General features: G+C 42.5%; 2 protein-coding genes across 6 annotated transcripts in view; one reads left to right on the top strand and one right to left on the bottom strand.

Annotated features, from left to right (window-relative positions):
- Positions 1-20,926, top strand: part of ece1 (endothelin converting enzyme 1) — a 516,542-nt gene that overhangs the window by 241,418 nt on the left and 254,198 nt on the right. The window lies entirely within an intron of this gene.
- Positions 1-20,926, bottom strand: part of ephb2b (eph receptor B2b) — a 164,722-nt gene that overhangs the window by 81,464 nt on the left and 62,332 nt on the right. For all 4 annotated transcript variants that reach the window (XM_061041154.1, XM_061041156.1, XM_061041155.1 and 1 more), the window contains exon 3: positions 4,685-5,369. In XM_061041154.1, coding sequence (XP_060897137.1) covers positions 4,685-5,369 — 685 coding nt within the window. The remainder of the gene's footprint in view (positions 1-4,684; positions 5,370-20,926) is intronic.

The following is a 20,926-nucleotide window of genomic DNA, read 5'->3' as shown; positions in this document are numbered from 1 at the left end:
GACAAACTGCGCAGTACTGAACATCTGTTCAGCTGTTAATTTGTATTCCTTACGCTGAACTAAACAGCGCCTAACAACAGCCGGAGCAACTATCAATCAGAGAGAATAAGTGTGGCTTTTACTTGAACATAATATTGTGCGGATGTATATTGTGTAGGCAGACTGTTGACATTTTAGTCTCCCTCTCTCTTTATCTTATTTTCTCTCTCTTTCTTTCGGTTACTGCAGCACAATGCAAACCTTCCTTCATCGCCGTCTGCACAATGCACAATGCAGCAGAAGCCTTGAGGGGGTGTGTTTGTTTTGCTTTGCTCTGTGTCTTGTTCCTGCACAGAGGACAGTCATCCAGTCATCAGCGCGCCTGCTCCCCACGTGCGCTGTTAGTCAATTAGAGCTGCCATTAAAGACGGCGGCCGCCAGGGAAATAAAGGCAGCGGCGTGGATTTGTCTGTGCTATGCTGATTTTCACCCTTTAAACCCTCTCCAGACGAGGAGACTGTAATAATTGGGATTCTGACAGTGGGTTAGAGGGACTCATTTCCTGCCTTCGCCTCCTCCCCTCCTCTTTTCCGTGCAATCGCATCTATCCAATCACGTCTGCCCAGCACCTATACCTTCGCTCTCGATCCCCCTAACTCTCTTTATCTACAACCGCGTTTGGCTGAAGAATTACTGAAGCCTCTCCTCCTTAAGCTAATTGCTCTGGGGGCACCGGCAGGAACTCTGCTTCCAAGCAGCAACTTTCACAGACCTTACAAAGAGACAAAGGGAAACTAGTGCTAAATTCTCCAAGAAGTGACTTAAACATGCTTATATTACATGTTCAGTAGAATTTGTTATGTCTCTTGTGAACTATTGCTGATTCCTGGAATAGTCTTAGTAGTGGTACGTTTACTGCCTGTATCTACACTTCAACCTACCTGAGAATGTTATATTTGTTGTAATTTAAAAGCCCATAATTTAGCAAGCTAACAATGCAGGTGTTTGGCACCTGCCTGAAAGCAGGCCAACACTGTGTCCGCAGGTGAAAGTCAACCCAAGGTCCACCCTCTTTTTAAAATAAGCTATGTCCACCTGTCGCCTCACTATGATAATATTTTCTCTTATTTGCCACTACATCCACATCCGCAATATCCAATCGCTGAGTCTGCTCCCAAACTCACCTACGCACTGTCATTGGCTGAGGGGAACCACATCCAGTATCCACCCAGACACGTCCTAAGTCAACCAAAACATCAAAATCCAGGACAGGGTCTCTGCAGACGCAGTCACCACCACACATGTGTGACGGCCCATAAGTGATGACTGAGTGGCTTTACTTTTGCACAAGTCCTTATTATATGTTTTTGGGTAAAGCAACTGGCTCTATCTTTAAGGAGTTTCTATCACATATGCATAGTTTTGATGAATATCACATCACCTGGACCTGGAGGAGGACCCCATCAGCATCATGGTTTGGCACATGTGGATACTGACCGACATCAATGTTAGGGGAGGTTTGGACGATAATGTGTTGTACATAAAGGATTCGTTATAATGAATGAAATTAATCAAATCTAAAAATGTGGATATCAACTGTTAAAATATGGTGCACAGTGTAGTCCTTATAGATATGATTATCAAGAATGTATAGTTCTCAGGCGAGTTTGTTTTGCCAGTATAATGCTTTTTCCCACCATTATTCCCACTGAAGAGCATGGAGAGTATGTGACAGTCGTGTATCTTTGTCTACTGTCATGCTGTGAGATGTTATGTGTCGACATTTCTCCCTGCAAATCTGGGTCACAGGGCCACACAAACTACGCTGCTTGTTTTTCTACTGCTTTCCCCTTTTTTCTCTCCAAACACAGCCATTAACAAAACCATGACCAAGAGATGAATCAAGCTCTTACAGATTTCCTCCATCCGACTCTTCACTGCTCTTTATCACAAGCTGCAACAGTGGAGACCCTCGAACTCACAGCAGCGTGGGGTTAGATGTTTGGATTAAAGTGTCGAAAAACACACATGGCCGTTGTTCAGGGAGTTTGTGCTTGCGCCCACGAACATGGCTTTCTCTGTGCTTCAGTGCAGAAAGATGATTTTAATACGGCAGTGAGCAGTGAGGGCAAACTGTGTGTCTCTGTGGTGCACCACCATCTTCACAATGCTCTGAGGGGGAGATGGATCTTTCTTCTCATGGACATCTCTGCTGAAAAGCTGTGGTGTGTCTTCTTCACTCCCAGCTCTTCTTAGCAAACAAACATAATCTCACTTGTAAGACAATCGCACAGAGAGAAAGGCCCCTCAGAAAATTCGATGTGAGCAGCCCCTCGTGCTGTCAATATTTTGACAGATTTCGTGACAGCGTAATTATTTGCCGGGATCCCTGCCAAGGATTTAATTGTTACATGCGTAATTACACGTTTAGTTGCAGGGATGTTGGAACAAAGCGTGGCCAGTGGTATTAATACTACAGTACAAATAGTCTCTTTCATCTTGGAGTCTTTTTACTGTCTCTCTGGCTCCATAATCCGGCTATGAAAGAGGATATCTTACAAACCCTCAGAGGGCACCTCTCACAAATCAATTCATTACTCCATAATATCGGCAGGAAAAGGCGCATCTTTCATAGATCAATTCATTATCCATCATCTGGCAGTTGAAAGGCGGCGACTGACCACAGTTGTGAGCGCTGATATCAGCTTTCAGCGTTCACGAAGATGTACGGAGAGCAGACCAACTGGTGGCAGCTTTTCTTGAAAAAATAAAAAAGGTTTCCCAACAATGGAGAGAAACCATGAATAGTATCATCTTTTTACTTAATGGCTTTATTTTGTTTCTTGCTAACATCCGCACTTCCTCGTTGTTTGCACCGAGGTTCATAACTATTGTATGGAGCCATAAAATCCATCTCCGTGCGTAGCGTTTTGCAGCATTCCACGGCTGCACTCTCGGTTAATGCATTCTTTTCATAAAGCTTTAATATTCAGCCAGGGAGCCACGTGATCGAGGAGACCAAGCGACGGAGAAGATCTGTCTTTGAAAGATACTGGATGCGCTTCCGTCGGAGTCCCGACGGTTTGTCTCTGAAGCCTGCAGCGCTCCAATCTATATCGTTCACTGCTGCAGAGGGGATGATGAAGAAGAGCGCATGCAGGCAGTGAAGCTTCTTCTTCTTTTGGAAGTCAGAAATGGAAGGTAAAGGATGCAGTCCCACACCTAGCAATGTCCTTGTTTAAAGGAATCAACATGCCTTCCCTGTTGCACTGACAGCATTTATTTGTATAATCCCATTTAGCGCAAAAAATGCATGACAGAGGACACCCCTGAGATGTCCCAATCACCACAAGCAGTGAATTACATGTGGGTCAGAAAAATAAGCAGATTTGTGTAATTATGTTGGGATGTGGATTCAGAGTTGCTATCTTTCTGCATGCCGTTTATTGGCCTGTATTCCTCAAGGAGGAGCGTGTTGCCTGTCCTCATTAGTAGTCATTGAACGAGGCCGGGCCATGTTTGTGAGGCAGCACCCATCTCGTTTCCCCTCCCAGCACACACACACACACACACACACACACACTGTGGGGGGGGGGGTGTTGTAATTACAGGCAGGCATAAGAGAGGCAGCAACAAACTGATCGGAAACGCAGGTGGGTGGTTTGTTGCGCTGGGCAGGAGCAGCACAGCAGCAGTCTGCAGGGGGAACACGCTGTCGTGCTGTTTCCAGTGATCAAGATCTCTGAGCACGTTGACCAAATATCACCTGCCAGAGTGTGGATAGGGCACGACACACATAAATGTTGGGTACATTGATGTTCTGAAAAGCCAAAATCGATTTGCCTGCGAGGGATTTCAATAGGAAAACGCAGGGCAATTTTGAAAAATATCCTCTTTGTCCTCAAGGATGGAAGGAGGCTTCCTCCCAACAAAAGGTCATGGAAATTATTTTAGCGATTGAAAATTGCAGTTTGTGCTTCCTTAGAATTTCTGTTAAGCAGAAGATGTGTTACATATGCAGATATAAAAATGTCCCTGGTTGGAAGGTTTTACAGCCTTTTTATTCAAGATGTGGAAAAAAAGCAGGAGCGTCAACTCAACATGTCCTGCCAAAAAAATGAAATGACACGCTTGGATTTGCAATTCTTTAAATATCTTCCAAAAAAAGATTTTAATCTTAAAGGAGCTAATTGGAGGTTTAATTGTGGATGTGTCTCACCACCCCAAGACTAATATTTTTAGATAACAAACACTTGAGCATCTCCCATCTTTTTATGGCAGCGATGTCAGCAAAACCGGTCATGTTTTGTTGTTCCCATTTTCAGTTGGCATCAGTGTATTTTTCAGATCAAAGCCTCACCAGAATTAAAGAGAGGATGTCACATCCAGCTGTGTATTTATGTTGGGAAATAAACACCTAGGAAGGATAATAATTTATATGGAAATATGATGATAGCTTCAGGTGAATAATCGATGCACAGAGTGTAAAGCATTCATCCTGGTTTTAATACACTGTCAGTTTGTATCATCAATTAAAGCAGAATGAATAAATCGAGGAGCAGCTTAAGATGAAGAGAGCTCTGCCAGTAATAACCCCGTATTGATTCTATACTCCGTGTTTAGATTACTCTTTTATGATGGCAAAGTGGACTGTTTGGTAAAGGCGGCGCAGGTTTATGGAAACATCATTAGAGCAAACACATACCTCGACAAACGGTCCCGTTCTCCACAGCCTCGTTCCCGGCCTTGCACATGCAGCGTCCGATGGGTACCATCCACTCTCCGTCTCCGTTGCAGTACAGCTTAATGGGCACATCCACCTCCTCGGCGTTGGGGATGCAAACGCCTCTCGCCGCCACCAGGGATGTGCTCTCTGCCCCCGAGAGCGTCTCCTGGAACAGCGCTCCGTTGGTGATGATGCGGGCACACTTCCGGTAAAACACCCGGACGGCGATGAGCGACATGCAGCCGCCGTAGTCCTGGAAGGCCAAGTAGAAGCCGTTTTTGGAAACGGGGCCAAAACTCCGAACCTCCGTGTTGATTTTCATCACTCGGCCCCCGAGGTCCACCTGAGAGAAGCTCTCGTCCGCAGCGATGGTGTCCACTTTAATCCACGGGTTCTCCATCCACGCGGGAGAGTTCCTCGTGGCCGTGTCGGCGTCAGATTCATAGTAGTACAGGTTAAATGTCTCTTTACAGGAGCCCGGCACATTAGGGATGCTACTGCAGTCCCTCACTGAGAACTTCATCTCCACGTGGATCCGCTGAGCGCCTCGACGCCTGATGTACTTTGTCCGTACCCAGTTGTTCTGATTGTTGTCGAAAACATTGCAGACCTGGTACGTCCGGATGGTGTTCATGTTCTCATCATAGCCGCTCACCTCCTCCCACTGTTGGCCAAGCACAGACATGCACAAAGAGTTAACATCTTGGAATGAATGAATGACTTTATTTTGAACCAAAATTTAAAACAAGATGAACAAAAGACAAAAAAAGACAAAAGTAACGAAAAGGAGAAGAAAGAAGTATATATATGGGCGGCAGTAGCTCAGTCTGTAGGGACTTGGGTTGGGAACCGGAGGGTTGCCAGTTCAAGTCCCGGTGCAGACCAAATATGGAAGTTGGTCTGGTAGCTGGAGAGGTGCCAGATCACCTCCTGAGCACTGCCGAGGTGCCCCTGAGCAAGGCACCAAACCCCCTCCCCACCACCAGCTCAGGAGCACCCACTGTGTGCCGCCCCGTCACTCTGACATCCCTCCATTAGTGCATTAGGATCCTGTTTCTGCATGTGTGTGTTTCAGCCTATGTCTGTGTTGCATGACTTACAGAGTGTAAAAACTGAAATTTCCCCTGGCGGGGATCAATAAAATTAAATCTTATATATCCCTACCCCTATGTTACATTTCTTCTGTTAGTTTATAAATTATTTTGTCAAATGATCACAATTATTTACAACAAATATAGAAAGGTATCCCCAGTTCATTTGCCCCATAAAATAAATCCCATTGTATTTACAGTCCTAATATCCACCCAGTGTTATAAAATATAAAGGAATACCCCTAAAATAACTTTCCCTCTTCCATGTACCTGTCTAAAATATATATTTTTTAAACTTGATCACTCTGAAGAGGAGTGTGACTTCAGTGCAAAATGTTATGATTGGTAATTGAAGCACACAGTCAGCCTGATTCATTCCATTAAGTGCCATTGAGCTGTAAAGCAGTGAACGGTCTGCGTGTTTCCTTTTAATATAAACTGTCGTAAAGCCTCCGCTGATGCCTATTTGGCAGCGGGGGCAGGAATGTTTTCATGCACACTTTATAACACTTTGATTACTGGAAGTAATCAGCTTAAGGCTATACTTTGATTAAAATGATTACATGGTGCAGAGAAACCAAATATCTCTAATAACACAGTTTACATGATGCATTAGAAGAGTCTAAACAGGATAAATGAGAAGCAGCCGATCCTCCCGTTCCGTTAGATAGCTTGATCAGTGTGTAATGTAAACAGCGACAGTTTATAATAAACACCATGCACCTAAAATAGGACAATGCTTATTTCCATCGGATGTTGCTGGACATGTATATAACTCAGGTTTTATAGCATACATATGTAGAACCACAACTTCAGCACTGGTATGGACAAAATTGCACCAATTTGGGTTGAAAAAGAAAGCAAACTTGAGTTAAGAGAAAACTGCAGTTTACTCAAATGGCCACTTGTGGCTGGCACCAAAAGTGAGTAAATCCCCATTGAGCCCCATCATTAAATGACTATCTTTGGAATCAAATATGTTTTGCCATTACCCCGGCTCGTGGGTAATGTCAAAAGACGGGAGAGGTCAGAATTTTAACAAAAAAAAAAAAAAAAAAAATTTATTTCAAAACGATGCAGGTCACATACTGTATGATTCCGTAGAGCAAATGAATGTTAGTTTCATTGGAGATAAGCCGGAGCCTTGTAATATCTTTTACTCTCTTCCACTCTGTTTTCTATCCTCTCCTCTACTCTCCTATCATTTACTTTCCTTTCCATTCTCCTCTCATAAAAAATAAAATAAAATAACAATCAGCAGCAGCGGTGCACCTCCTCTGTTGGATGCATAGAGGGGAAACACTAATACAAGGCTTCTCACAGGTTACTAACTCAGACGTCCAATTGTTCAGGGAAGGAAATGAAGTTGTTTAACATAAACAGAACAGGCTGACGACATGCTTTTTACTGTTAGAAACACCTCTTTAGGGTTGTTCAAATGTACGTCTTGGTGCCTGAAAGTCTTGTATCTATGAAAACAGCTGCTTGTATTACTGAATGACTTCTTATTTTACACTTCTTTGGAATGGGGATATTAACTATGCATCATTCGTTACCTGCTGTTTAATACATCAGGTTACTTTGACATGTTAATCCAACAAAATTGGTAGGCATTATGAGGTTTTTTTCATGTTTATTATGATTATTATTTAAGAACATGTAGCTGCAGATAATGGTTAAAAGTGGTGTTTTTTTTTTAAATTCACGTACACTTATTCATTTATTTAATTCAGGAGAATGTATGCATCTTGGGACATTACAAAGTATAAACCCTGCTTTGAACACGCAGAGAGCTTTGATGTCTCGTTCCTGCTTTCCTGTCGTCTCTTTGAAGAAGCCGCTCACATCCTGTCCTGCTCACAGAGACAACCAGAGACATGACGTTAAGTCCTTTAAACAGAGCAGAGAGGTTCTGCTTTATGTGATAAGGTGCGTTCCTACTTTATTTTATGATGTCTTTACTATACGACGCGTTCACAGCGCACACTTTTAAAGGGTTAATGACATCGCCGTGAAAGTGAAGCACGGAGGAAACCTGATGTGAATTTTTCCACAATCACACTAAAGTGACATAATCACATTACACAGGTAATCATATAGAGAATAAACGAGGGGCACATTTCGCTCCAGATTTGCTGGCTGTGCTGTTCCACTTCAAAGTACACACACCGATCTGAGTCCTCGCTCTGACCGTACACACTCCAGATGCGACCTCTGCGGTTTCCCTTCCCCTCGGCGATGGATCAAAACCAGCTTTAAACACCATGCGCTCTAACCACTGAGCAGGTTATGACCTTGACCTCGACGTCTCAGCCAAGGAACAACATCGCTCCCCAAGCTCCACCCTCCGCTGCTCACACACCGCTGCAGCACCGACCCCTTCACTCTCCACTTCACAGCTGATATAATTTCTCAAATTAGAGCCCCCTTTGTGAGGATTCTGACAGTTTTTGACGGGTTGGGAGAAGAAAGAAAGTCACCCTTTCTAGTTACAAAATGGCGTCCTATCAAAGACTTTCAGACTAATTAGAAGAGTTCTGATTTTTGAATTCCTCATGTCCTGATTAATGCGAGTGTGACACTTGGGCCTGACCGGAACTTAAACCCGAGCTTCACAAGAGCCAACGTATAAAAAAAAGAAAGACTGAAGTGAGGCCAAGAATAATAAAAAATAATGAGGGTAAACAAAACGCAGCTCAACAAAAAAAATATAAACAAGAAGGTTTTTTTGTGACTCTTACTTGTCAAAAGTGGTTCCAAATGTGCACAATTAGCAACATTTTACCTTTCAAGAAACAACACTAACAACATGAGGGGCTACAGATGGAATCTAATTGGAAATAAAAACACAACACAGCCGCCTAACAAAGTGTCTTTTCTTTGACAATTTGTTGGACTTTTGAAGGCTAATTATCTATTATCTAAAATAACTTAAATCAAACAAATTGAACTCTGTAGCCCTCATTTTATTTTATTCTTTTGCCAAGAATTAAAGGGGACTACTTTATTAACTAGAGCCAGATTCACGATAACTGCTACCCTGCTGTTGATTTGCGGATCAAGTTACAGTAGGTAAGCTACTTTTGTACCCCAATAATAAATGAATAACACATTTTGATCATGAAACTGTAAATTAATGAGTGTGAACTTCTGTTTTTTTTAAATTTTTTATTCATATTCTTTATAATAGCATGAAAAGTGACTTCCTCCTTCAGGAGCAGGTCGCATCCTGCTTTAAAAAACACAAAGGAGGAGCACTCTCCAGAGTTAAACACAGTAAAAGGTGCACAACATGAACAAGACTAGAAAGAGACAAAAAGTCAGCGCGCAAAAAATGTCCTTTAAGTTTCCTTTAATCCGGGTAAGGCAGCAGCAACAACAGCAACGGGCGCGTTTCGGCGCTAGGCCTTCATCAGCGTTCAACTTTTTTGCTTTAAACAGATTTTAAGTGAGGTTGTTGCAAGTGCATTGAATGTTGACGTGTTTAATGTTGATTTATGTTTTCTCATTATGTTATGATGTAATTTGTTCTCTGTTTCTTTCTTCTGTTTAAGTCTGTGTAATAGGCCATATTCCCACAGCAGCCATGTTGCTGTGACATCACGCTCAGGGTGGGACGTTCAAATGTTGTCAACGTGTCTTCTTGTTGCCGTTGCCAAGCTACTTTTTTCATTTCAGAGCTTCCCGACTGATAGGAAACTACAGAGAGAACGGATAATCAAAAATCCATCAAGTCATATTTGAGGTTATGAAAACCCATTTAACATCCCATTAGCCACCAATAGAACAGCGCTAACGTTAGCATTCTGCCACTTGCTATTTATCAATGATAACTGAGAATCATGGGACACGATAGAGAAGGTGTATAGGATATCTAGATCTAAACACTCATTTTGAACACTTTGATATAATCCTGGGGTAACACATAGTGGATCTATTTTAGGCTAACAACATAACATTAACTTTGCAGATCTCCATGGTTACTTTGACTGAAACCTTGAACATGACAACAACTTTGAAGCTCTCCGTCATGATCATGATGTCATGGCAACATGGCCACATTGATCTATTGTGCTACTGCCTGTCTTGGACTGACAACTTAAATTCATTAATTAAAGTTTAGATATAAAGGAAAAAAATATTGAATACAATTCTGTCTCTGATCATTCAAAACACAAATCTATGTGCATGGATTAGAGCATCCTAAAGCTGCATCACATCCTACAACCTCAGAAGAGAGGCAGTACAGTTGAGTTTAATAGAGTAAATATACCAGGATGTAACAGGCTGCTGAAGCTCAGTGGTGTGCTTTAAGGATAAATGTGTCTTTTGGCCCGTACTGGCAGACATCATCATCCAAGGTCAGGACCAGCCATTGACCTTCCCACTTGTTGAGGAGCGGTGGGGGGGGGGGGGGGGGGGAGGATGTGGGCCAATTAAACGAGAGTGGACAGGCCGCTTCTTGCGAGCACGGAGCGTCAGACAATCGCAGTTTGATAATGTGAGTGTGGAGGCAGGTGGGGGTGGGGGTAGCTGCTAATGAGGGACGCAGACAGGAGAAACTGCAGGGGAAAGTGTTGGCAGTGATGTGTGGGGGGGAGGGGGCTGAGCCGGGCTAAAAGAGACCCCAAACAAAATGTGTTTTGATGGAGGGCCCCTTTTTTGTCCTGTCGTGGCCTCTTTGCCCCGCTTTCATCACAGCCAGTGGAGGGAAGCAAATGGGGCATAATAAGAGCCTAACGATCAAGCGCCGAGTGTGAAATTAGAAGAAACGTCTTCATTTTCACAGCTCCTTCCCCTCCATCTTTGCTAACACGGGTGCTGGAAAAAGGGTGGTCATGTGTTTTTAAGTTCAGAAGGTGGAGGTAACCCTGGTGGTGGATGTCAGGTTGGATTAGTTCGGGGAGATGAGTTGCCCTCAGATGATGACGGAAATAAAAAAACACTTCAGCTTATTCTGCAGAGATCCTGTTGCCATTTGGCTGAATGTTGTTTTTCTTCTTCTGAGTGGAGAGCAACGACCGCAGGCCTGAGTGCATGATATAGTGTATAACTATAACATTAGATAAATAAATGTTTAAAACCAGAACGATCAAAAGCTTCTTCATAATACCCAAAGGCAAACCAGATTTTATCAAGAGCTTATTTGCATCTTTGAAAAATGTGGGCTGTTTTTTTTTTTTTTTTTTCCCTATCAGACATGCTGTATGAATTCATGGGAAACAACAAGCAAACGTTTTTCTTTTCATGGTACACTGGATGTGTTTTCCCTCCTGAGAAACAAAAGACTGACAAACATACTCTTCTGATGGTGTGAAACTGCACGCAAGGCTGGCTCCAAACAAAAAGATGCTGTTTCACGTATTAATTGCTTTCATTGGAGTCCTGGATCTCATAACACCGGGTAGAAAGAAACCCGGTTGGAAAATATTTCCCAGTGTTTGGTTAAACCTGCTGGGTGTTACTTATCTAGCACTAAAGGCTCCCAGTCCTGACACTTGATTATTTAAAGTATTGGCCGTAAGGACGCCTGAGTCATCTCATATCAGTTGAATATCTGCACTTGTGTTTAACTCTTAGCAGCATCTTTGTACGAAGATCAATGCAGGAGTTACGTCAGGCTGTACACAAAATGAGTTTCAAAATGACCCTCAGAGAAAAATGATATTCAAAAGTCTCCTTTTCTTCAAAGCAAACGGTCTTTAACTTCTAAAAAACACTGAGTCAAGCAGTTTCAAAATCAAATCGCTTCTGAAAATGTTTGATGGGGCTTTTGAAGACTTCAAGCTGAGATAATGATTACTTTAGCTATATGCCTGTATTTCAGATTTTGATTATGTCTAGTTTAGCAACATAGCCTCAAACAAAACGGTAAAGTGGGATCAAACGTGAAGAAAGAAGACAGCGTTACATGTTTCCATTTTCAGCCAACGGCATGTTCACTCCTTTCTTTCAGGCTAGCTGCACCTGAAATCTTTTCCTGAGCTGCTTGTTCACACATGCACCTCACAGCGGGAGCCTCCTGACATGTGTCAGGAGGCAAGACTTGACCTATAAAGACCAGCCTAGACATGGCAGACAAAGCAACAGAGTCCCCGAGTCCTATGACGACAAGTTTTGATCGCATTGATTGTGCGCTGGTCAAAAGGATATAACCGTAATCACCCCCTCCCAAATGCATGGGGTCTATCTTCCTGAATATGTCCTGCATTCACACATCAAATCACCTGGACTTCACACACCAAGTCTGGGTGAAGTTGTTTAAAAAGATCAGCTGTCTGCGTTCACACATGCAGCTTGAAAATATCAGGAGTTTAAGTACATGTGTAAGCATCAGTGCAGGCAGCTATAGGGACAGATATAGGGGAAAAATAACCTATTGGGGCCGCTGGATAGCCTTGCTAGGGTTAAATTGTGTGCTTCATGTAGGGCGGCTCCAGGTTTGACTCTTGCTCTCGTCACTTCTCAGCATGTCATTCCCGTTTCCTACTCTATCAATCGTCCTCCTCTATAATACAGGCAAAGTAGATAGATGAAACTGTAGGTCTTGTACAGACTTGAACAAACAATAGGAACACACCCGAGAAAGAAAATACCCCCTTAGTTAACAACTTTCCACATGCGGTCATTCCTCATGAAAAAAACATGACAGCTTTAGTGTTGCATGAATGATACCAAAACTTTCTTCTTTGGTGCTTACCCCTTAAAGGACCAAATCAGCATTTAAGCTGAGGTGAGTGTGTATCTGATTGTGTCAGACATGAGTCCAAACCTGTTGTTTAGATAAAGCCTGTTACATGTACAAGTACCCTGTCCCTGTACTGTTTACAAAGCTGTTACAACCCTGACAGTTGAACTGATGTTCATCTGTTTCCCTACCTTTCAGTACATCTCTTCTTTGTTAAATAAACCACTCTCCCACTCCGGTCTTGGGGCCATTAACTAGAGAGCGTGTCATTTATATTATGCTATAGAGCAGCAGCACTGAGAGACAGATGCCCTGCACAGAAAAACCTGTCTGAAGTGAACATAGATTGAGCTGGTTAGAAGAACTATGGCAGAGCAAGTAGAGGCCGCTGTATTTCAGCTGCTTTCCTCCTCTCCCGGAGTTATACGAGGCGCTACAGTTCAGTGAAGCTCACTGAGAGGGAGCTTCAGAATCAATATCCGCTCAGCCACTCCGGGAGGGAGACAGAAAAGTTCAGCTGACCTGCAATCCATACGTCTCTGTGACACTGAGTCTCTGCTTTATCTGTAAAGTCGAGCGGAACGCACTGTCAAGCCTGAAATATAGACTAGACGTACGACTACAGCTGAGACCATTCGATTCAAAGACAAGATTTCTTTTCCCTCATTCAACACAAAATAAGTCTACTTCTTCTTGGACTTCTTTCAGACAACTCATTATTTAACTCCACACTTTACACAGGAGCTACCAAACACTTTTATACTTTACATATAAAGTGCATCTTTTGCATTTAACCCAAATTGGTTTACAGTGAGTGAGCAAAGACAGGTCCAGTGTTCAACGCCCCAAAAACACACAAACATGCCTCTGTAAATAGACGTTGATTACAGTTGCAGCCTCGGGGCCGGGCTTACCTAACTGTTGTCGAAATGGGGTTGCATCACGCAAATAAGAAGACACTTCACAGATGCTCTTCTCTCTTTTCTCAGATATTATTAAGAGCATAACCGTGTGCCAGAGGGAGCTATACCTCAAGGGAGCGCATGTCATTTTTTTACGAGGAAGCAGATGTAAACAAAATGCAGCCTGACTTCAACCTGCTCGAGTAATGATTTCCAGATAGGGGAAAAAAAAGGAGAATGCTAAAGAAGTTTTGGATGAGATCATGTTTGGGGAGATGCAGTCTTCATGTGCTGTCTCTTTCACTCTTTGTGTAGAACAATGAACGCTTACAGACTGCTACTAAATCAAACATTACGTCGCGGAAGAAGAACTGATGTATAAATTCAGAAACTTTTGTTTGAGACAGAAAGTTGTAAGTCAAAACTCATCATTCCAAGTCTGAACTATTTTTTTCCAGTTCATCTGATGCCAAACAAACGCATGTTTATAGCTCCTGTGAGGAGCTGGAGATGTTGGGAGGAGAAAGTTTGGGATGACATGCAGCAAAGGGCAGAGGTCGGATTCGAACCCACAGCTGCTGTGACGAAGACTACAGCCTCTGTACTCTGCAACGCTTGACATGACGGCTAGGCTATGAGCGCTGCATGTTTAAGTTGATTTAAATGATTCATTACGGTGTCAGATTAAAAGATGGATTCCAGTTTCTCTTGTGCATTTTGGCAAAACCTGTGGACAAAGCCATGTGCCAATTCTCCAGTTGATTTGTCCTGTACGTCGTTTTCTCCAGAGAGCTCTTCTTCATCTTTCTTCTAACAGTCTATCTTATCATTCATCGTGAAACTCTGCGGTGGAAAATGTCAATATGAGGCAGTTCCATTAGCGAGATGTGCAGCGACACCTCCCCTGTGACAGTGGTTATGATGCTGAAAATACCTTTATGGAATTGATCGATCTTGTCTTCATTGGTCGTGTTTGCTTTTGGAGGTCACACAGAGGTATCTGTACGTTTTTCAGTTTGTTTAATGATCGACTAAAATCTCCTCACAGGAGCTTTAACATCTGTCATCAGTATGCTAGTTTATTTTAACCTCTAAAGCTAGAAGGTTTCAAATTTCACCAGGATCTGTCTCATAGAGACCTCTCTTCTATCGGCTGTAGTATTCATGCTTGGGAAGTTCAGACGTAATCATCCAGATTTTAAATCCTAAAGGTTGTAGGAATGTTTGAAATAAATGGAGAATACATGGAGAGTCCAAAAAAAGCTCAAGCACACGGTTTCAACTTAGGGTTTAGTCAGAGGCGCTGCTTGTTAACAGGCAAGGCAGACAACTTGGGGCCTCAGACTAGTAGGGGGGGACCCTCATGGCTGACACATTTCTAACCAACGCAGTGGCCCAAAATGTGCAAATTTTGCAATGACAGTAGGAACTCTCCCTAAGGGGGCCCCATCTGACAGCACTCGCTCTTGTTGCCCTGGTAAGTGTCACATGAATTATTGCTGTGTCCCATTGCAACCCATATCATTGAGTCTGTCAAAGAAAGTAAACAAAGAAAAAGTATCTGTCTATAAGAGAGGAAAAAAGCAGGAAAAAAAAGGAAGTGGAGTAAGTGTTAGGACACTGGCAGACAGTTGGAGGGCCCCCAATTGATTTTCTTGGGCCCCAACAGACTCTAGAATCACCACTGGGTTTAGTGTGGACTTCACAGCGTATCTTATGACAGAACTTACACATAGCTGGTTCAACAGGCCACAGGAGGTTTCTGGCCGGATCTTCACATTTACAGATCATTCGATCAGTACTGACCAAGGTCTGAGACATGGTTTGTTTCATTTATCAGGAAGGGTGAATTGGGGATAAATCAGCAAACTACTCCTGCAGTCTGAGTCTGACTTCAACTCAAACTGACAATCTTAAAAGAAAAACAACATTTTTAAAAAGTTCCATCTCGAGTACTCTGAAACTGGCCTCATGTTGAAGGATGAAGGCCAGAAGTCCTGAAACAGGCAAATAACGTAATGTATTGCTCTGTTGGGACAATCACAGTCTTACAGTATAATGCATTTATATCAAAAGCTTCACAATTAAACGGTTAGAGATTTCCTCTTTTCTGTACATCTGTGCCGCTGTGCAACCTGGAAAACATATCCAACAGGCAGACGGTCAAGACGTTTGTAACCGCAAAACATAAACTACCAACACACTCTTCAAGGACAAGAGTCAGCTGCCACCAGTCACAGTGTTTGATACAGAGATCTGTCTGGCAAAAGTAAGTGGAAGAGTTGTTCATGATAATTACAGTCAAAGCTGATGGATGCCTATTTTACTGGAAAAGAGTGGAGGAAGAATCAGCCACCAAACAAAGTAAATCCAACATTCATCGATGTGGGAAACTGTAATTTAACCCTCCAGATCTCCAGTGTTGCTGTAGTTAGCTGAGAACATGTTTATTTTTTTACAACTCAATCTAAACAAACCCTCTCTTTCTCATACACTGAACGCAACTGACAGTAACAAGTTGTTTTCATTTTATAAAACACGACTCAACCTTTAATTCAATACCAAACATGTAACATCTTGAGACGTTCATAAGGTTGTCTGAGTCACAAAATTAAGAAAAAACAAGTTTGCCTTCAAAGGGAACTTTCAAAAGATGCCAAACTATGAACATAATTTTTGGATTTTTTTTTTTTTTTTAACAAATGTGTAATCCCAAAAATTCCTCTGCACTGGCTTCCTTATCAAACACTCAATGAGACAACGTAACAGATCCTTCAGTGGATAAGACGAGGAAGAGAAATGTCCCCAGCTTCATCCCACACAGCAGAGCAAAGTTATCTGCACATGTACGGTGTTTTTAATATTTAAGTTACTGGAAACTCGGGGGCGCTGGTAGCCTTAGTGGCTGGTGCACACACCCCATGTACGGTGGCTGAATTCCTCCAAGCGGGTGGCCTGCACGTTTCCCCCCCCCCCCCCCCCTCTATCCACTTTTCTTATCTCTAAATGAAGGCATAAAAAGCACAATAAAACTTCAAGTATCTACAATTTTGTTTTATTGCATTTTATTCAACTCTGTTTTAATAAACGGTAAAGGTTTCAGAATGTGTCTTGTGACTGGACCCTTAAGTGAAATAAAGAATGGGCACTATGAGGCACTATCAAGTTTTCACGGTTTGTTTATTTCCTCTGTCTGCAATCACTTACACTTTAACAATCACGTCTTGGTTGCTTTAATAACAACAATGACAAAGTAACACTGCATCTTTGAGTTAAAGCCATAGCTGCTCAAGAAAGCTGCAGTATAGAGAAACAGCCCGTTTCTGCAGGACTGAGTGAAACATCAGTCAAGTGTGAAGGCGCTGTCAGAACACTCAAACATTTAACGCTTTCATTGTTTTGACACGACACGAATTGTGTATTTATCACGTCTTGTCATTACAGGGTTCGAATTAACCTGCTCGAAGCTTCAGCATCCAGAGCCTCGTAACATATCACCGCTCGATCGCTGACAGAAGTAAATAAATTATTCACGCAAAACGCAGGGAGAGAGAGAGAGAGACCCTGCGGAAAACTCTTGAGGCACACTCGCCCCATTTGCAGTTGTGGGAAATCTGTCAGAGCAAGAGTGCCTTCCCTTGAGGGACAGGGGACAAATGACACCCACTCTCTGCATTCAATTACTACCAGAGAGAGGCCATGAGAGCCAGATCCTGCAGGAGAGCGGGCTTCACAGAGAGGAGAGGCTCTCACACACACACACACACACACACACACACACACACACACACACACACACACACACACACACACACACACACACACACACACACACACACACACACACACACACACGCAAAACTTAACTAGAACTGTCTGCCGCAGTCAGCTCCAATTACCACTGTCCACTACTAATGCACAACATGTGAAACCCGCAGAACAATTCCAATCTTTTAGCCCCCTCCCCTTTCCACAGAGTTACATGTGGGTTATGTTTGCGTATTTCTGTGAATGATTCCTTTAATATAATTTCACAGAATTTAATTGTCACAGTCGCAAATTAGCGGTCACTTTAAATCCCGTCGAGCGCACTGGTATGAGAAATGTTCAGCAAATTACTCGTAAAGAAAAAGGGAAGACTACGTGGAAAAAAAAAGCAGGCCATGTTGGTCTGCCAGACATGCCCACAATTACACACAAACAACCTCGGTCTTATTCAAGAGGAATTCTTATGTAATGTGCAGCATATTTGATGAATTACCAGGATTTAAATTGTTTAAAAAACATTGTCAAACATGTGCTGCATATTTCCGTCCTGCAAACTCTGCCGTGTCCCCGAGTGACACAGGATATATCCATGTACAGGACATTATGACACGTCCGTAATGATAACCTAACCCACTCACACCACCTCATTATGTTCTCCGTCCATGCAGAAGACCTCAGCGTCTCTCTCCACAGAAGCTCTGTGTGCTCCCTGCGGCCATAAGTCTATAGTTTCTAAATGGTCGCTGTTGTCGGTACTTGAGCGTGGGAGTGAGCGGGTCAGGAGGCCTGACCTGATGTTCACACGTCTCTCAGCTCCACTTGAGAGGGAAACATTGACCACTTAACCCCCGCTTTGCTAGCCGGCTATACATCAGCTCCAAGTCACACAGCAGACTCTAAACAGCTATCTTTACATAGACTCGTGTTAAACCTGCTGAAGGGAGTATTGGCCGAATATGAGATGGTCTAAATTTACTACAGAAGAATCTACATAACCATCAAATGCAAAAAAAAGGGACCAACAGCAAGAATACTGCATTTTATTTTAAGTAACTGTCCTGTCACCACATCATTGGATCCTACTCTGACAAAGTGATGAAGAGCATGCAGACATCACAGCCTTTGTTTTCTTTTTCCCAGGCAAAGTGAAGCAATACGTGGTTTCTTGGCCAATTAAAAAAAGCAAACACAGGGCAGCACGTGGGCGGGACTTGAAAGGAGGTTGAAAAGCAGTGAATTAACTGAAGAAATGGACTTAAACTATTTTCAGCTGCACAGCTGTTTAAAAGTTGTTGGACGCTTTATAGTATGAATAATTTATTAGCACAGAATTCACCTTAAAGTTTGCACACACTCATTAAAAAGTGCTCAGACTCCATATAGACACTGCTGTACCCTGACTGCTCTGCAGATGTTTAACACAGGCTTCCCTCTAGTTGGACAGGTCTAATCTTAATCTCAGATTTGAAATTGTTTAAAGGTTTTGATTCTTGTTCCTGCACGTTTTATTGTTTTATTACTTGGTCTATGTGTCTTATTTCTATTGCCAGGTTTCATTTTGACCTCTGCAGGGGTTTCTTTAAAGTGTCCGTGTGGGTTAACATATACATTACATAAACATATAAAATCATCCAATGAGAGCTGCTCGTTGAGCGGAAACTAAACAAGCTGCTCTCATTGGATGCTTTTAAGAGGATGTTAAATGACTTGGAGGCGAACACATCTGGCTGTAGATGTTCTCCCTGATGTGTTTGTGGATGATCTTGACAAACATTTGCTGTTTAGATTCGTTGATTGTGTCTTTTATTGTCTAATTATGTGTTTTCTGTATTTGTATATTTGGCTGCTCGTCGTATGTGGGAAACTCTGTTAATTGTGCCAGGACAAAAAGAGACTTTTAGGTTTCAACGAGGTTCTTTCCTGCAATAGTCACTTCATAAATGTTGAGTTCATATAGTAAGGAATGTATCATTTACACTTGGATTCCTTTTGAAGAACGTTAAACATAGTATTAAAATACAAACGTGTTGTGCAGCAGTGAAACCTTGTTTTTAAATCTTGTGTGTGTATTTGTGAGCTCAGTGTTTGTGCACACTTGGGGTTAAGTCCTCACAAAGCTGCTCACAAACCAAGGTCTGCATTATGACTGACTGCACCAGTTTCCCTGTGTGTGTGTGTGTGTGTGTGTGTGTGTGTGTGTGTGTGTGTGTGTGTGTGTGTGTGTGTGTGTGTCTGTCTGTGTGTGTGTGTGTGTGGGTGGGTGGGTGCAGAGTGGGGCATGTGCTCTGTGTGTTTTATTGCCAGAACCTTAAGAGGGTTAGTCAGAAGAGAGTAAACTTCCTAAACTGCTCCGGGATCAACTCTGGTTTGGTAAATATAACATTGGTCATCAGTGTTTTCCAGCAGTGCTATCAAGAACAATGAAGATGTTGTGGTTGTCTGGCTCTGCGAGAACATCAATCTGACTGACATGTTATATAATTAAAAAGGAAGAACTGACTGTCTGCAAGAGCAGAGGAAGATAAAAGTTAATTTGCAAAAAAGCTAAGCTTGAATGTTCTTCTGTGCAAATCATTTCCAGAAACCTTCTGTAGAGAGTTTTTTTTTTTTTTTTTAAGCTGTACTTAAAAAATGACGTTCTAATTTGATTTAAACACTGCTGTAAAATAAAAAAAAAGTGGAAAAACACCAACTGCCATAAGATTTCTGGCTTAATATCACACTGTTCCTTGTTTGCGTTTCCATTGTGTCGCAGTGTATCACATGTCACGTTAGGATATGTTTCATGAATCTACAGAGAGCAGTGAAAGCCAACTGCTGGTGCGGCGCTCTGCTGGATGTTACTGATCCAGCAGCTAAGCCGGTGAAGCCGTGCATATATGTGTGTAAGACAATAGCTTCTGTAAAGCACCTCTCGCCGTTATAGCGAGAGTGAGAGCGAGCTCTGTTTTCCACACCTGTTGCCCGGGGGCCACGAGGGACAAACTATCTCCATCGCTCTCGTTTCTCTTTACTTTTCCAGCGGACGCGGAGAGAGTCAAAGCTCAGCCGTATCGTCTTTAAACTTCACGGCCCACGCTGATAAGACCGACCTCTACCTGACTAAATCCAGGGGCTTAGGGGACTTTATTTTCTTTTCCCCCTCGAGGAAGAGATGTATATCATAAGTGCAAGTGGAAGTTTTCAGAAAGAGTCCAAAGTAAAGTTCTGCATCCTGGTTGAATGTTTCTGCTGCAGGAAAAGTTGCACTCTAGGTCCATCAGTGTAATTTTTCCAAGATTAAGAAAGTGTTGTGATCAGGACAGGAAATGGGGGGGTAGGTTTAAAAAAAAAAAAAAAAAAATTCCCTCAAGACATGAAGTATCATTAGTAGGCCACAATTATTTGAAATAGAGACAAAATAACAACAAACTTCATCCTTCTTTCTGTTTGATTTGTCAATTCAATTCATTTTAACGGCTTCATGGGCAAAAAAAAGCAATTTTGCAAAAGCCTCAAAGCATCAATATATTATCAATAGACACTAAATGGAAACTCAAACCACAAGATGAGATGTAAGATTTCTAAACGTTGGATTTGTTTGTCTGCAGAGCCAGTACACTCCGACAGAACAAACAGGTACACGGAGCCATGGAGAGATTGTCCACTGATCAATGGCAGATGGCGGGCATCGTTCTCACAGACAGATTAAAAACAAACAAAAACAAAGCAGACAGATTCAAATCCTCTGCAGGTCAGTCAGAGACGTTGCTTTCAAAATAGCTTAACATAT

The sequence above is a fragment of the Labrus mixtus genome, chromosome 7 (genome assembly GCF_963584025.1).
Source record: "Labrus mixtus chromosome 7, fLabMix1.1, whole genome shotgun sequence".
Lineage (NCBI taxonomy): Eukaryota > Metazoa > Chordata > Actinopteri > Labriformes > Labridae > Labrus > Labrus mixtus.
This window is presented reverse-complemented; position numbering and strand designations above follow the sequence as displayed.